The following is a 16,529-nucleotide window of genomic DNA, read 5'->3' as shown; positions in this document are numbered from 1 at the left end:
TTTACACAATATTTGTTGAATTCTAGCAGTCAAGCAGGGAACAATGCTCTCCTTTATGTTTACTGTTAGAAATCTGCTCTCTGTGGGTCTTATGTGATGCAAAACATGCTTTTCTTTTTCAAAATACAAAGATTTAAAGTATGCTCGTAAAAAGCATAATAATGTTCTGCAGGCTGTCATTTGAGTTTCTTCAGTGACATGTTTTGCATTCATTTGTTTTTTTTTTCATTCGGTGTTTAACAGTACAGTTTCTTCAGGAACCTGCTGGTTTAGTTTATGACATAATACCTGCAAAAAATAACGACTTTATTCTTAATTGTGCTTTGCATCTTTACTTGGAAATCCTCCCTTTCCACAAAGCTAAATAGTGAGCTTTTTTCTTCTTTTTTTTAAAAGTTTTTTGCCCACTAAACCTCACTCTTGTTTTCATCAAGTGACATTGTTGAGAGCATTATAGCATCTGGTTCCACGTGGGTCCGATACCACCAAAAGACTGAGGCAAACGGAGTGCGTCGGATGGTTTGTTTGTGTTGGTTTTGTACTAAAGCCAGCCATTGCATAGCTTGAGGTCAGCCGATCTCATAAAAGCAAGTTTTATGTTATAATTACAGTCTATAGTAAAAGACAGAAATAGGTCTGGGTTTGACTGATGCTCACATGCATGCTCAGAGGCAGAGGAGTGTGTTTGAAGGTCTGATATAATGACTGCTCTGGTGGTGGTCACAGAAATGAAGCTGACTTTGCACACGAATGCTCTTATGTGTTTAACTCTTTATTGTAAAGTCATATAGGACCCTCTAGGCACAGTCGTTTTTGTGTCCGAGCCAGATGGTATGAGTATTGTGTTGTTTGCATTGAGGAGCAAAAAGCATTTTTTTTTAAAAAGGCTAGTTGGGAAAACATGTTTATCAGCAAACCTCCATTCCTGTTCCCAGGTGATGAAGACGTACCACATGTACAACACTGACAGCATCAATGCCGAGTCCAAGCTGAAGGAGGCGGAGAAGCAGGAGGAGAAGCAGATGGGCCGCTCCAGTCGACAGGAAGATCGCCAGACCCCGCGCTCCCCCGACACCCTGGCCAGCATCAAGAGCGACGAGAAGGTCGTCCGGCGCTCCAGCGTGAAGAAAATCGAGAAGATGAAGGAGAAGGTAAGCCGGGCGGCGGAGGGCGCAGCGAATGGATCAAACAAACATGGCGTGGCTGTTTCTGGCCGCCTCACCTGTTGTCACACGGACGTGCGTGTGTCTCATGAATCATTTATGGGTGCACGGCTGGATTATTGCTAACCTTGTTTGGTACAGCTGGAGCTTGTCACAGCAATGCAGTTCTCCAATTCTCCGAGCCGTAATCAATACTGAGTTATTTCACTTTAGCTCCTATTATCCCGCTCCCTTTCTTCCTGCTTTATTTGTTTTCTGATTTCTCTGCTATTTAAAAAAAAAACATTCCTCTTTTTCTACTATCTCTTTTTTTTTTATCAGAGACAAGCTAAGTACACCGAGAACAGGCTGAAGGCCATCAAGGCCAGGAACGAGTACCTGCTGGCACTGGAGGCCACCAACAGCTGCGTCTTCAAATATTACATCCACGACCTCTCCGACATCATCAATGTGAGTAAATAAAACGGCGTAGCCCTGTGATAAGAGCTGGTATTTTTGTGACCTTATTTGTGGTGTCCCCCCTCCCCTCCGTGTCCGTCTCTTCACATCAGCTTCAGTATTTCTAACGAAGCCTGCAAAATGGTCAACCTCCATCCTTTTGTCCTCTTGCTTTCCCAACACTTACAAAGTTTGTTGTGATTGCTTGTAAACAGCCAGTGGCGAAAGAAATCTGCGTAGCACCAAGCCTTCTGCTTGATAATGAAATATTTCGCTGCCTGCTGCTCAGACAGCAGGTAATTATTTTTTTTGACACTTTCAGTGACAGTTGGTGGTGTGGGCTAAAGTTGTTTAATTTTTATGACAAATTTTGATATCCCAACAAAGATTTTTACAGTTTTGCTGTAGATCAGTCTGGCAGCCGTCAGAAATAATGCTGCCCATTTAGGTTGTGAGGGAAATTAGGGAAGCAGTAAAGGTTCAACTTCCCCTAGTGAACTCACAGACACCTGTTCGCATAAATGTTACATCAGTAATTGACCAAATTCACCTAAAAGCAACCTAAATATCCCTGATTAAATCAGTCAGCTTCTTCAGACCATTTCAGTGCTTATGGAGAACCTCCTGCTGTGAATGTGTCAGGAGCCATTGAAGGAGGTAACTGAAATGAAAACGTTTCTTTTGGTAGTACAGTGTTGTTAAACTTCCTGCGATGGGGGGATTTTTCTGGGCAAAGGTTGTGGTTTTTAAAAAATAAATAAATAAAAAATACACTGGAATATTACGGGAACTTTACACTTTGCTATTATTTTCATACTAATTACGCGTGTTTATAGGCTGTGGGTTCTGACCAAGGTCACTGCTGATGTGTTTTAACATGACAAAGCTCGATTTGTGTTTGCTAATCCTAAAACTCCAGCGGCTCAAATCTGCAGCAGCTGCAGGATGCAGGATGCCATCGCGTCAAACCAAACGTCCGAGGAATGCTTGTAGTGCTTTGTTAAAGGAACGCCATGAAGAAAAGCCAGTACTAGCAAGCTGTGACTCATCGAGTGGCTTGTTAACGTACACGGTTAAAACGCGTGTGTTACAGTGCTTTTCAGAGTTAATAAATAAATTGTAGTGGTGCTAAAAATATGGTGTGTTTGAATTGTGGCATGGCTCCATGTTATGTTTATTCAGATTTTCTGCTTTTCCTCCAGCTCAGTTTTTTTTTTTTTTTTGCCCACATCTCTTGTCTGCCCGCACTGAAAAGACAAAGGTTAACACAAGAGGACAAAACATGAAGTGAAAAGTCAATATCTGTGTGCATTGTTCACCTTCCCACAAATTCTTGCACTCTATATTTACTAAATGTGTGTGTGTGTGTGTGTGTGTGACAGTGCTGTGACCTGGGCTACCATGCTAGTCTGCACCGCGCCCTGAGGACGTACTTATCCGCAGAGCAGAATGTAGAGACCTCCAAACACACCGGGCTGGAAACGCTGGAGGGGGCGGCGGAGAGTCTGGAGCCCAACGGGGACAAGCAGAAACTGATGGAGACATACAACAACGTCTTCTGTCCACCGGCTCGCTTTGACTTCCAGTCTCACATGGGAGATACGGTGGGGTTTTTGTGTCAAAGTTAGCGATTTTCTAAAATCGGCTTTATCAGAAGTTAATGTTGTGTGTGTGTGTGCTTTTTGTAGATGGGAGTCGTGTGTGCGCAGCAGCCGCTGGAAGAGGAGCTGCTGCAGAGGTGTCAGCAGCTGCAGTCCCGCCTCTCCACTCTGAAGATCGAGAACGAAGAGGTCGGACGGTCCTCCGCTTCCGTTGACCTATCAGCGCTTTTTCACGCATTTGTTTTCAACGTCTCGTCTCCTTTCCCCTCACCGTCCACCAGGTGAAGAAAACCATGGAGGCCACTCTGTCCACCATCCAGGACATGGTGACGGTGGAGGACTATGACGTCTCCGAGTGCTTCCACCACAGCAACAGCATGGAGTCCGTGAAATCTACGTTCAGCGAGTCGTATCTGAGCAAACCCAGCCTGGCCAAGCGACGGGCCAATCAGCAGGAGACGGAGCAGTTTTACTTCACAGTCAGTGACGTCTTCGTTTTTTCACCAGCATTAGTAGAGCAAAACCTCCGACTGACAAAGATATTTGCTTTGCAAATGAATAAAACCTACAGACATGGTAAGCATGTTGCTTTGTGGGTTTTGTAGAAGCTGAAGGAGTTCCTGGAAGGAAGGAGCCTGATCACCAAGCTGGAGGCCAAGCACGATTTAATTCAGAAGACCATGGGAGAGAGTGAGTGTCCTTCATACCTCCTGCATGTTGTCCCTTTTTTTTCCCTCCCCTATTTGCATGAGTGCAATCGACCCCCTCAAACATGAGGAGGAGGGCGGGGGGAAGGAGGGGAGCAAATGTGAGAGATGAGTTGTGCAGTGGGGACACATCAGGGTCACAGCAGTGAAGCAGAATGAGTTTTAATACATCAAATAATCCCAAGCTGTGTGGGAGTCAAAGGGAAGGTCACGGTGACACTGACCATATGTGGGTACAGTTGTGTTTTTAACTGCGGGGGTGGGGGGGTTGTTGCTTCTGGTCACATGTGTCACAGTTTCCACAACCTCGCAGGGAAACTCCTTCTGTGTTGTGTGTTTGTGTGCGCGAGTGTGTGTGTGTATGCACTGCTTAAGTGGAAAGCTTGTTTTCCTGTTTCTGCTTATGACATTGCTTCATGCTGTATTGTTTCATGGTGTATTGTGCATATAGTATGGTATCACATAGTACTAGTACTGTATCAGACTGTATTGTGTTGTACTGTTTCATGTGCAGCCGTTTCCTCACATGTCGACGATAACCGCCTGTTTCTGTTTCTCTCTTCCCTCTGACTCCTTTCTTCTCCTTCCTGTTTTCCCTTCCCGTAGGTCAGAAAACTGACTGTTGCCTTGCCAGGTAGGTGTGGTGAAGGATGAAAATGTGCTCTCTCTCCCACTAGTAAACTCGCAAACACGATTTTTCGTACTGAAACCCGACTCCCCGGCAGTCTGTGTGTGACATTATTTTCCCCGTAACCGTTTACAGATATTTTTAACACATGTGTCTGTTTATACAAATAGAGCATTACCAGAGTTGTGATTATAAATAGACTTTCACTGGAGACTTAATGACAGAGTGTCGTTATTTTTTTTTTTCCTTCCCCCTTTTCTCCTCATAGTGGAAGGAGAAACTCAACCGTACGGAAACAGGTAATTATCTGTGTGTGTGTGTGTTTCTGAGTGGCTGCTGGCTTCTCAGTCAGAGCCACTGCAGCCTCGTTTTTTTCTCAAACCACGTTTTCTCACAGTAGCCTTGGCCCCTGAGATGCTCTGACATCTAGATGTCGGCAGAACTTAATTTATTACACCATAAGTTGGATAACTGTAACACAGTATGCTTATATATGTGTGTTTTTCCTTGTGTTAGATCGGTAGTTACTGATCAAAAGGAAACTTCCTCTTTGGGAAGCCTTATGTTTTGGCTCCCCTTGTGGTTTGATTTGTTTTTGGTTTTTTATATTGCCATAAGCTTTGACTTCCCAGGAAAAAGAAAAAAAAATCAATTTGTTTTCAATTTTCAAATAATAGCTTGAACAAATAGAACTACAGCTGTATTGATGGAGCTGCGGGTGCATTTTATCATGCAGCAGAAATTGTATAGTCCAAACCCTGAGAGATTTCTGGGAAACCGAAACAAACAAAGGGAGAAAGGGAAAAGTGTGGTTTCCTAGCAACAGCTGTGCCCACTGTGTCTAACCCATGTCTCAGATCCGTTCCTCTTAAACATGTGCGATGGGGAAAAAAGAAGATGTGCTCTGCGTCTGTTTGTGTGTGTGTGTGTATGTTTTCCTCCATAATGCCTTCCATAAACGGGAGTAATTCCTCCCCTTATTTTCTTTAGGACTCAGGTGAAGCCATTCCGCTGATGGTCGAGAGCTGCATCCGCTTCATCAGTCACCATGGTGAGGAAATTCTCCTCCGAAGTGATAGGGTGGCATCAGCTCTTTGATGCAGTGATTGGTCGTGTGTGTGTGCTTTTTTTTTTTAGGTTAAGTGTGATTGGTTGTGGGTTGGCTTGAACTGAATGTTTCATCACAAGTTCTTATATTTAAACAACAAAACCAATATATATATAACCTGAATGATAATGTGTAAAAGGTTAGGATTTCATCTCGTGTGTGTGTGTGTGTGTGTGTGTGTGTAGGTCTGCAGCATGAGGGCATCTTCAGAGTGTCTGGCTCTCAGGTGGAGGTCAATGACATCAAGAACGCCTTTGAGAGAGGTAAAACTGCACTCCAACATGTCTGAGGGTTGATTTTGTTAAAGGGATAGTTCGGATCTTTTGAGCGGGGTTACGAACAGTTATTATCGTACCTGTTTTAGATGGCTCCTTGAATGGCCAAAACACGAGGATCTGAGCTTCCACTTTAACTCCCTTGTCCCTCGTCCTTCTTCATCCCCGGCTGCATTTAGGCGAGGACCCTCTGGCAGGGGACCAGAACGACCACGACATCGATTCTATAGCCGGTGTGCTGAAGCTCTACTTCAGAGGACTGGAGCGCGCCCTCTTCCCTAAGGAAGTCTTCCATGACCTCATATCCTGTGTCTGTGAGTGTCTCCTCCTCGTGTGTGTGTGTGTGTGTGTGTGTGTGTGTGTGTGTGTGTTTTAAGTCTGATTGTCTGAGTAATCTCTTCGTCTCATTTTCCAGCGATGGAGAGCCTCCAGGAGCGGGCGGTCCACATCAAGAAGGTTCTCCAAGGCCTGCCGAGTAAAACCCTCGTCATTATGAGATACCTGTTTGCCTTCCTCAACCAGTGAGTAGCAGGACACCCAGAAGAAAAAAATTAAATAAAATACGCATTTACCTGAAAGGTCATCATTTATTATTAGGAGTTGATGACAGTTGATCAGATTTAATGGGACTCGCTGAGAAGGAAGGGAAGGGGTGACACCCTCATTGATAAATTGTACTTCAGTGGACTTAATTTTTTTTTTTAATTTATTGTAACAGACTAATGAATTGGACTGAACTTATTTGGAGTTATTACAGTGAACTGAATTAAGATCAGCTTGAAACAGGCTGTAATCAGTTTGGCCTGGATTTAAGTGAACACAAATGAAACTTTTCTCAAAAAGCACTAAACATATAAAACTGAATTAAAGATAAATAGCAGACAGCTGAACATAATCTGTGCAAGCAGAATATCTAATATAAACTAAATGTTTTTCTTTCCTGTCACTAACAGTGGTTAAAGATCCACTCTTGTAATCCGCTTACTTCATATACTCTTAATTTTCCACAAACTCACTCTTGGATTTGGACCTTTTCACCAAATCTAAACATCCTTTAACCTTCATGAGAAGTTTAGTGTGAGCTATTATGAAATATCAAGTTGCTGAACCTTTCATTACTTTAGGAACTCAAAAATTTCCTCTTTGAGAAATTGTTTAATTTCCTTCTTCATTTCAAGTTTATTTTTACATTCCGGTCCTGTAAACAGTTCCTCGTTAGGCTTCTTAGCTTCACATCAGTCCCAAACCTTGATCTCTCAACTGGAGCTGACTAAACTAAAACAAAGTATAAAGTTTTACCAACAGCCGTCCAAAATGTAGGCGAATTCAGGGTTCTTACACAGTCCTGGATAAATTTGGAATAAGAAAATATATTATATAAAATAATATTTGTGCTTTTAGACCCTAACCTGAATTGTTAAAAGAGAAAAATCTGAATTTCTAAAATGAATTGGCTCAAACAATCAGTGCTTTTTGCCTCGATTGTATTTATTTTTATTTACTTTATTTAGACAGGTAATCTCATTCATAAAAGAAACTTGTAACACAGAACATCAGTTACATAAACATAATAACAAATTAATCACAAAACATTATCTTTAAACAGTTTAAGCAAAACCTAAAAACAGGAACAGGTTTGAAGCGATTTTTTTTTCTTCTCCATTTGCTTAAAAATGTTAGCATGGACACACATGTAAGATAGAAACTCCATCAGCAGCACCTCAGGATGGCAGCAGTGTAAATGAAGAACTCTGTAAAGCTCTTCGTTAAGCTTATAAAGGTGCTCTAAATGTGCAGAGCAGTTCTTACCCGTATTCTGAATGCAGCTTGGCAGGCAAAAATTAGCCCTGAAACGGAAAAAGAAACTGTACATCATTGAAAAATACATAAAGGCAAATTCAATAAAGTAAGAAACAAAATCTGTGCAATCTTTTTTCTCACATAGATGCTTAATGTGACCTTTAATAAAAAATTATGAGCTGAAAATTGAAAAATCTGGCTTCAACAGGTGTTTGTTTACCTACAGAAACAGCCAAAGTGCCTGAAAATAAGTCAACAATGGCGACATGCATGGAAGAGCGGTTTGGGATGGAGAAGTCCCACGACTTCGATGTACGGAAATAATCTGTTAAAACAGTCTAAACTAAAATAGACATAAAAACGAGGTGGATGTCATCGTTTCTAGCGGGGGGAAGGAAACGTAGCAAATGAGACATTTGTTTGGGAATGCTATGAAATGCCACTCTTCGGATAAAAAAATTCAGATTAAAAGTTGCTGTTTGATAATCTTTTCTAGCTTTTATTTTATGTTTGGCGATGAGTGCCTTTAAACTCTGTGATTAAGACCGTAAACATGTTTAAAATATACATTTTTTGTTGTTTTCTGCTGCCCATCTTTGTATGCGGTCTGTTGTAATCATATTTGGACACGCAGAAAATAAAACCTGACCACTGTTCAAACATTTCCTGTACATTTACAGTAAATCATTGCAGCTGCAGTTGTAGTTTTCAGTAAATATTCCTTGATTTGAAACAAGAAGGTGCTCTGCAAGTTGGCTTAAAGAGTCGTAAAATCTAAGTCTGGGGGAAAATCTGGACTTTCAAATTTGAAACTGTGTGAGTTGTCCAAAAAATGTTTCTGACACACGTGCAGCGTAATATTCGGACACATCCACACATCTGTAAACTTGGAGACGAGCTGTCCCTTTTTGTCCCAACTGCAGAAAAACCGTCACATAAAAAGAGGGAAAGATGGAGGAGTGGAGAGCTGACATCTGAGACTCCCGAGTAAACCAGACAGCTCATGTGGAGACAGTGGAGTTTCCACTTTTACAGGAGTGATTTACTGTCCTCCTCCCCCCTCCAGAGTTCCTGTTTCTTTTTTTCCTCTTAAGCACACATCACGAGCGTCTCCATGTTGGACTCAGACACTGAATGATCCCAGAGTTTGTCACAAACACCAGAGTGATTTGGGTTTCAAATGACCTGTCATCGTTGTTTGTGTGACTCTGTGTGAATTTCCTTCAGGGATGAGATAAAGCCATTAACCTAATTTGCCTCAAACTCCCCCCTCCTCCCCCAGCTTGTCTCAGTTCAGCGAGGAGAACATGATGGACCCCTACAACTTGGCCATCTGTTTCGGCCCCACCCTGATGTCCGTCCCCGAGGGCCACGACCAGGTCTCCTGCCAGGCTCACGTCAACGAGCTCATCAAAACCATCATCATCCACCACGACACAATCTTTCCCGGGCCGCAGGACCTGCAGGGCCCCATCTACACCGTCCCCGGAGCCGGAGACGACCTCTGGTGAGAACTGCTGTCCTGTTCAAGTCTGAGGGCGGGGGTTTGATTTAGTGGAGAGTAGGGAGTGGTTTGAGGGAGGTGGAGGTGGGGGGGAAGCTCGGCTTGTCTGCTCTGCTCAGAACCAGGGGGTCCCATGGGAATCAGCTTACTGTCCGTCACAGGAGAGATTAAAGCACCGCCTGACCACATCAGCCGACGATGCGCGCAGCGTGAACACACCACAGTTCACACAATGGCTGCGTTTATTTCTCCCCGTTTTGTCCTAATGACAAGCACTGGCACAAAGCGTTATGATTACTGTCAATCAGTGGGCTCCTATGAGCTCTGAAACAGCTACATTTTTAATTCTGGGCTGTAGAAAGTCAATACAAAAAAAAAACGTTAATCACGCTGGCTGTCGGGCCTTTGTTGCGCTCAGACATTTTCTCCTGGAAATTGGAAACATGACAGCCTTTATTTCAGGGAGGGGGGCACAATTGAAGTTTACTTTGTTTCAAAACAAGGCTGCAGTTGATAGAAGTATTTTAAAACACAAACAACTTTGGACTAAAGCTTCCTCTATCAGTCTGTGACAGAAAAATACAGGAAATAAATGAAAAGCCTAGCATTCCTTGAAGGAATGCTTATCGCCCACTGCCTAAATGGCATGCTGTGACAGCGTGGAGATTGTGGGCGATACCCTCCAGGCTACTACGGCACATTTTGATGAATGATGAGTGTGTAGGTTTGAAAGAGTTCTGATCTTACAAGGTGTGTATTGTCATAGTTTGTCATCTAAAGTCTTCCTGTCTGTGTCTGTGTCCATTGCAGTGACAGTCCACACTGTGAGCCCCCCCACGTGAAAGAGCCGGCTCCTGACGCCGTCTCCGTCAGCCACAACAGTGAAGACGGTGCGTAACGTTGCTCACCTCCAAACGCAGCTTTCATGTCGTCGCCTGTCGCTGCGACCTGTCCCGCTGCTCACTTGTTATTGTGGTTTTAACCTCCTGTAACCGCTGACTTTATGCTTCACCAGCTGTGAGTTTTATTGTTTGCTCAGTCAGCACTAACTGCCTGTGCACTAATCTGCTTCCCTCCTTTCCTCCTCCCTCTCTCCCCCTCTTCTCCCATTCCTTGCCGCACCGCGCTTCCGACTGCTTCCCGTCTCTCCGTCTTCCATCCTCTGAATCTCAGGCGCCTTGGCTGTTTCAGAGTGCGAACCGGTGGAGGCCATCGCTCGCTTCGACTACGCGGGCCGCACCAGCCGGGAGCTGTCGTTCAAGAAGGGCGCCTCCCTGCTCCTGTTCCAGCGGGCCTCCGACGACTGGTGGGAGGGCCGGCACAACGGCGCGGACGGGCTGGTGCCACACCAGTACATTGCTATTCAAGACGCGTAAGATTGGCCTCCGGTCTTTACGAAGCAAGAGTCGGCCTGTAGAGCTTTTCTACACTCGTAGAAAAACAAATTTCTCTTTTAAAGCTCATAAAGGCAAGAAGCCAAAATGTTGGCGAGTCTGACGAAAAAAAAAAAAAAAAATTCACAGGAAATCCTTGTTTCTGAGGAAGTCGATCTACTGGGATACAAACTGCATGTGATAGCAGAACAATTTCCCTCTCAAATTACCTTTTTAAGTAGGTGTAAGAACCTGTGCCCACATTTATGCCAACAAAGTCAGTGCTAAGATGAAGAGTTTAGATTACCAGATTTTCTAACCGAACAAGAAAAACAGCTCTACAGATACTCCGCAGTCTTATTTGCAACAACGTCAGACATTTACAGGGTTAAAAAGGGCATGAATGTTGATGTTACACACAAATCAAGGAGCCAAAAGAAATTTTAAAGTAATTTCTTTTTCTGCCAGACTTACAATAATGCTTCACCTACTCCTGTTTGTTTCAAGGTTAAAGCTTAGCGAGAATTTATTTCTGTACTGTTCTAGACCTGACACGGAGCGAGGAAGTCCAAAGCCTGACGTGGACAACCTGCTGGAGGAGAGAGTGTCCACTAGAGGCAGCGCCGCCTCCCCCACAGCTCCCCACGTGGCAGACATCTATCTGGCCAACGTCAACAAGTGGGTTTTATTCGCAAGTAGGATCAGCTGGGTGAAGATCCTCCCCAAAACTGAATTAATTCACAGTTTCAACATGAACTAGTTCGTTCATTTTTCATGAGCTAAATCTTGATTCAGTTTTGCTTAATGACGTCATGCGCCAGTCAACATACTTATTACATTGTGTTGTGTTTATGCTCTCTGTCAGCTCTGCTCAAACATACTGTATTTTAATGCGGCCAAAATTACAATGAAGCTGCTTTTATTTTGATATTTTTGCAGTTTTGTTGACAGAAAGCAAAAAGAGTCTGACTGAAAAGTGGCCCATTTAGACTGTTTCTAATCACAGTTACTGTCAAAGTTCCTCTAAGAAAATCCTCATTTTATTTAAGTACAACATCATCAGACAAATTCCTACTCATGCACGTTAAAGGCAACATCTGCGCTGTTATGTTGGCTACACTTACATGATTTTGTGAGATCCCTACAAAAACAGGAGTAGCTACACCCGTATGTCTGTGTCACAGCCTGGCACACAGCAGACAACAACCTGCCTTTCAGGGGAAATATCATGTTTTTTTTTCCTGTGAGGCAGCTAAGGTGTGTCCTTAAAGTCTCTCAGATTACGGCAGCCATTTGCTCTCATTGTTTTTCAATGTATCCAGAATAATAACAATCACGTTACGTTCAAAGTTCAAAGAAAAAACCACCACATTGTTTGAATGTGTTTGTGCAAAACACTGCAGATAACAGGCGACGAACCACAGCAGTATGGTAAATTATCATTTTAAAAATAAAATGTAACTGAAGCCTTTTGTCTTGCCTCAGGATGAGAAAACGACCTGAACCCGGGAACGTCCGAAGACCGTTCCGCTCAGAGAGCGACAGTACGAGTCCAGTAGCCGGCAGCAGTGGGGGAGGAGGAGGAGGAGGAGGAGGTGTGAGGGCAGGTTCCCTTCCAGGTGGGGTTCTGGGAAAGGACACGGGAGACAAACGTCCCGTCAGCGCTCACAACATCCTCAACTCAGTCACTCGTCACTCTTCGCTCAAAACAAAGGTACGGGAACTGCAGGTTCCTCGAAGTGAACGAGCTGGGCGTGTCGGAAGGTGCTTAACGGAGGCTGTTGTGAACGTTTAGGTGGAGAGTCCGCAGTTAAGGAAGACGACTCCCGCGGGACGCTCCAAGAGCTTCAGCAACCACAGACCACTGGACCCTGAGGTCATAGCCCAGGTGGAGCTCAGCTCACAGGTAAAGCATGACAAAGTATGACCGTTCATGCTCTCACTGCACTGCGTGGAGCTTTGTGGGTTTTTTTATCCCGTGTGTTTACATCGTGTCTTCGACTGTTTCAGGACATGCAGGACTTGGCTCTGAGTGAGCTCAATAAGTTTGAAAGACAAAGCTCCTCCAAACACACCCCTGATGTGGTCCTGGACACACTAGAGCAGCTGAAAGGCATAAGTGGAGGAGGAGCCTCGGAGCCCTCCAGTCCTCTGCACTCCCGCCTGCTGCGGGACAGCGAGGGGGTGTCCTCGCACCTACACCCGCTTCAGCGCAGCGCCTCGTCGGCCAGCGACGTCCCATCGTCCTTCCGCCCCGCTAAGAGCCAGCTGCGGAGCCCCCTGCCCTCCGCCACGTCCCCCTCCTTATCCTCCTCTTCTCTCTCCTCATCCGTACCTTCCATCAAGGACCAGCGCCCCCCAGCTACGAGACCCAAGCCAGTGGTGTTCCCAAAGAGCGGAGGAGGGACCGGGAGCCCAGCAATGGGCTCCCCAACTTCCAATGTGCCGCCCATGCCGCCTCCTCCACTTGCACCCCACACACACTCGCTCCCTCACACCCCTCCACCTCCACCTCCACCCCAGTCCAATGACAAGTCCTGCCCAGCCTAAGCCTCCTAAACTAGAATCACAGAAAGGTTTAACTCTAACCATCTCTTACATTCACGCATCCCTTCTAACAAGTGCCAAAAGCACTTCAATCATTTTGCATAGGACCCAAAACTCACATGTAGCATTTACTTCCTGGTGTGCAAACAAGTTCTTGGAAGAGGAGTTTCCTTTTTTAATTAAGTGACAAGAGTCTGCCCTCTTGTGGCAGCTCTGCTTTACTACAGCTCTGCTGTCAAAAGGCGAAGAACCTAATTTTTCTTGCCACCACAGAGATTCCTTACACGGATCCAGGATTCAGGGTGGACCCAGGCAGATCTCCGGCAACCTGAGAAACTTACAAACACTAGTTTTGGATGTATGAAATCGTGTTTAAGTGAGGGTGTAAGAATGTTACTTGGCTTTACACACAGATTTACACATAGAACAAAAAAAAGAAGCACTGTTTGATTTTTTTTTTTTAGTTTTGTATAATAGACAGGTTTTCCTTTTTTTTTTCTTCTTTTTAGCAGATCGGATGGCTGCGTTTGATTTCTGAGAATAGACTGTGAACAATTAAGCTCTCATTTTGTAGAAATGAAACACACTGACTTGCTGCTTCAGAGGTGATAGATGGGAGTTAAGGGTGGATGTTTGGTATAATAAAAAATAAATACAAATTGGGAAACTGGGCCAAATATCAGTGTAAGTCGCGTGATCAAGAGCTTTACTTTATCTCTTCAGTGTTTCATGTGTTTTTTGTTTTTTTTTTCTTGCTGTTCAACACCACATTGGGAGCAGAACACGACGTGTTCGCCTAAAACGGCCAACAGTAATTCTAAATCAAATATAGCAATAAAACAAGAAAAGCTGCTTTTTAATACAACTCTGCTACACGTGTAGGGGAGCACTGAAATCCAGCATTTTTATATGTCTTTACAGACTGTACACACACACACGTTTTCTCCAAATGTGTGCGCGTGGTGTTGTTTTGAGGCAGCTAAACGCCTTTCAGGTTTTCCTTGCATGCTGGGACCGTACACAGCAGCCACAATACCAAGCTGGTTAATGGATTGATTGATTCTTTTTTTTTTTTTTAAGCTGTAAAACAACTTCAAACCCAATTACATCTATTGTAGCTCCTTTTAACTATATTCTGCATAATTAACAGCAAAAAGGGTTGAATTATTTTAATTCTTTGTGTGTGTATTTAATGATCATGATAACTGGAAGCATGCGGCTGGGGATCCTTTTGAGTGTGTGTATGTGTGTGTGTGTGGATAAAAGCACAACCAACCACCTCACCTTATCTATGTTTTTATTATCGGTTAATAAAGCCACGAATCTTAATCAATCTGGTCAAACGCGGACTGTTACATCTATCCGTGTGCAGGTGAGTGCACGGCTAAAGAGTGTGTATGGATGCAAGCTTACACGGATAGTTCATATCATTTTTAAGTGGGCGTTCTGTGGGAAGGTTATGAACAATTATTATCTCACGCGTTGTAAATAACTCTTTAAGTGACCAAAGTTTGTAAAAGTTGTTTAATTCTCAGCAGATTGACGAGTAATGGCTACTCCGAGCGTGACCTAAAACCAACAGTTGTGCGTGACATTTCCACAGGCAGCCCATTTCAGAGGATCTGAACTGCCATTTTAAGGCAAGTGCCAGAAGACGCACAGGGACGCGGTCGCTCCCAGGTTCTGCAGCTTGTATTCACTGAGCTCATGGGGGTTTGATATCTGAAATGTTGTCTTTGGTCATTATTGTCGCGACACCAGTAATAGAACAGTTTTAGGGGTTTTTTTGTAATGGTGTTATTTGCTTTTTGCAAAGTTGTATCTGCAGTACGTGAAAAAAACGTCAAAGCACACAGCGTAAAAACTTCATTTTTGTTGTAGTTTATTGTCTTGGGTGGAAAAGCAAGCAAGCAAACAAAGAAAGTATTGGACACATTTTCCCGTTGTGTGTCTCCTGAAGCCACAGCACAGACTGCATTCCTGTAATAAACTGTTAATTGTCAACTTTTCTTGAAATCCTTGTATACTTTTTGGTGTGCTGTATGTTTTGTTTTGTTGTTTTTTACCTCAGTGTGACAACTGGAGGGACTATGTGTGCTGGTGGGACGCAGAAACATGAAATCACCTTGTCGACACTTTCCTACACGCACACACACACACACACACACAGACACACACAGATAAGACGTGCATGTGGGTGGTTGGCGTGTTTGTCTCAGTCGCGGGACCTTCTTTGATCTCAAATCAATCATTGTGCACTTGAACAACTCGGCCTGCATGTGGACTTAACTAACTGTGTGGGGATAACTTGTTAAGAGTTGAATATTGTTAAATATGCATTTTGTGTCCATTTGGAAAAGACAGAACTAAAAAAAAATGGAAAAAGAAAAAGACTGTAATGTCAAATCTATTTATAGTTGTCTCTGTATTACTGGAGAATCCTGTGTTCAGATGTACTTTGTATATACAATGTTGTACATTACAGAGGTACACTTTTTGGTACAATAACTGTACAGTAATAGCAATAGTAGTTTAATCAAATAGGCCTTATATAATTCTGTGTAGTTCTTGTAGTAGATCTGTTTTTTAATAAACATGGCTTGCTATAAAACAAAATGTGGATCCCTTAATGTTACAATTTAGGTATTACTCAAACGTTATGATTTATTGAACATTTGGGACATATCTTAACAGAAATGTTAATGTTTTGAAACCTTTTTTAAGTTGTTTCTTCAAACCGAACATCTCTGGACTCAAAGATGGCAAATATTCTACAGTGGTGTCTGAGCAAAAGGACTGTTTCATTTTATCCAATGTACTCATTGGAACAAAAAAAATCACATGAGTTTTATGCAAAGGTATGGGCTTTCAAATATTTTAGACGACAACAATATTGGCAAGAGAGAGAAGGGAACAAAAGGTGATCTGATCTGATTTTTTTAAATTTATTTTTATAAAGGCAAAATGATCAACCACAGGAAATGCAATGCTCCACAAAGACACCAGCCCAGCCTCTGTGCCTTACCTTAAAATGATCTATGTCTGGACAAAATAAAACTAAACAACAACAGGGTAATAGTCATATGACTTTCAGTCCTAACTGAGGCATTAATAAATAATTAAAACAGTTTTAAAAAATCCTAACCCCACCTGTTTGAGGCTGCTCATTCAGCTGCTGTAAAACCCACAACCATGACTCTAAATTATTAGCATTTAACCGATATATTCAGAGACAATAAGCTATATGAGAGCAGTAATAAGGCAGCACAGGTGCTTTTTGTTTGTTTTGACAGCTCTTCAGGATGGTATACAAATCCAAACAGTCCGGATCAGTTTGACTTTTATTACCTTTTTAGAGTTAAGGAACCAGGTTGGCCACAGGTAA

The 16,529-nt window shown here is 43.2% G+C and overlaps 1 protein-coding gene across 4 annotated transcripts in view; it reads left to right on the top strand.

The window, feature by feature from the left end:
- The window catches only part of srgap2 (SLIT-ROBO Rho GTPase activating protein 2), a 56,508-nt gene extending 40,753 nt beyond the window's left edge, over positions 1–15,755 (top strand). For 3 of the 4 annotated variants that reach the window (XM_017415954.3, XM_037975072.1, XM_025005863.2), the window contains 19 exons: positions 936–1,151; positions 1,485–1,613; positions 2,984–3,205; positions 3,290–3,391; positions 3,484–3,681; positions 3,808–3,892; positions 4,516–4,543; positions 4,806–4,836; positions 5,528–5,588; positions 5,831–5,908; positions 6,100–6,234; positions 6,336–6,441; positions 9,003–9,227; positions 10,035–10,114; positions 10,398–10,596; positions 11,144–11,275; positions 12,083–12,311; positions 12,393–12,503; positions 12,608–15,755. In XM_017415954.3, coding sequence (XP_017271443.1) covers positions 936–1,151; positions 1,485–1,613; positions 2,984–3,205; positions 3,290–3,391; positions 3,484–3,681; positions 3,808–3,892; positions 4,516–4,543; positions 4,806–4,836; positions 5,528–5,588; positions 5,831–5,908; positions 6,100–6,234; positions 6,336–6,441; positions 9,003–9,227; positions 10,035–10,114; positions 10,398–10,596; positions 11,144–11,275; positions 12,083–12,311; positions 12,393–12,503; positions 12,608–13,147 — 2,907 coding nt within the window. In that variant the 3' untranslated portion in view covers positions 13,148–15,755. The remainder of the gene's footprint in view (positions 1–935; positions 1,152–1,484; positions 1,614–2,983; positions 3,206–3,289; positions 3,392–3,483; positions 3,682–3,807; positions 3,893–4,515; positions 4,544–4,805; positions 4,837–5,527; positions 5,589–5,830; positions 5,909–6,099; positions 6,235–6,335; positions 6,442–9,002; positions 9,228–10,034; positions 10,115–10,397; positions 10,597–11,143; positions 11,276–12,082; positions 12,312–12,392; positions 12,504–12,607) is intronic. The other variant, XM_017415955.3, reaches the window with a different exon arrangement.
- Positions 15,756–16,529: the final 774 nt, after the last annotated feature.

The sequence above is a fragment of the Kryptolebias marmoratus genome, linkage group LG4, assembly GCF_001649575.2.
Source record: "Kryptolebias marmoratus isolate JLee-2015 linkage group LG4, ASM164957v2, whole genome shotgun sequence".
NCBI lineage: Eukaryota > Metazoa > Chordata > Actinopteri > Cyprinodontiformes > Rivulidae > Kryptolebias > Kryptolebias marmoratus.
This window is presented reverse-complemented; position numbering and strand designations above follow the sequence as displayed.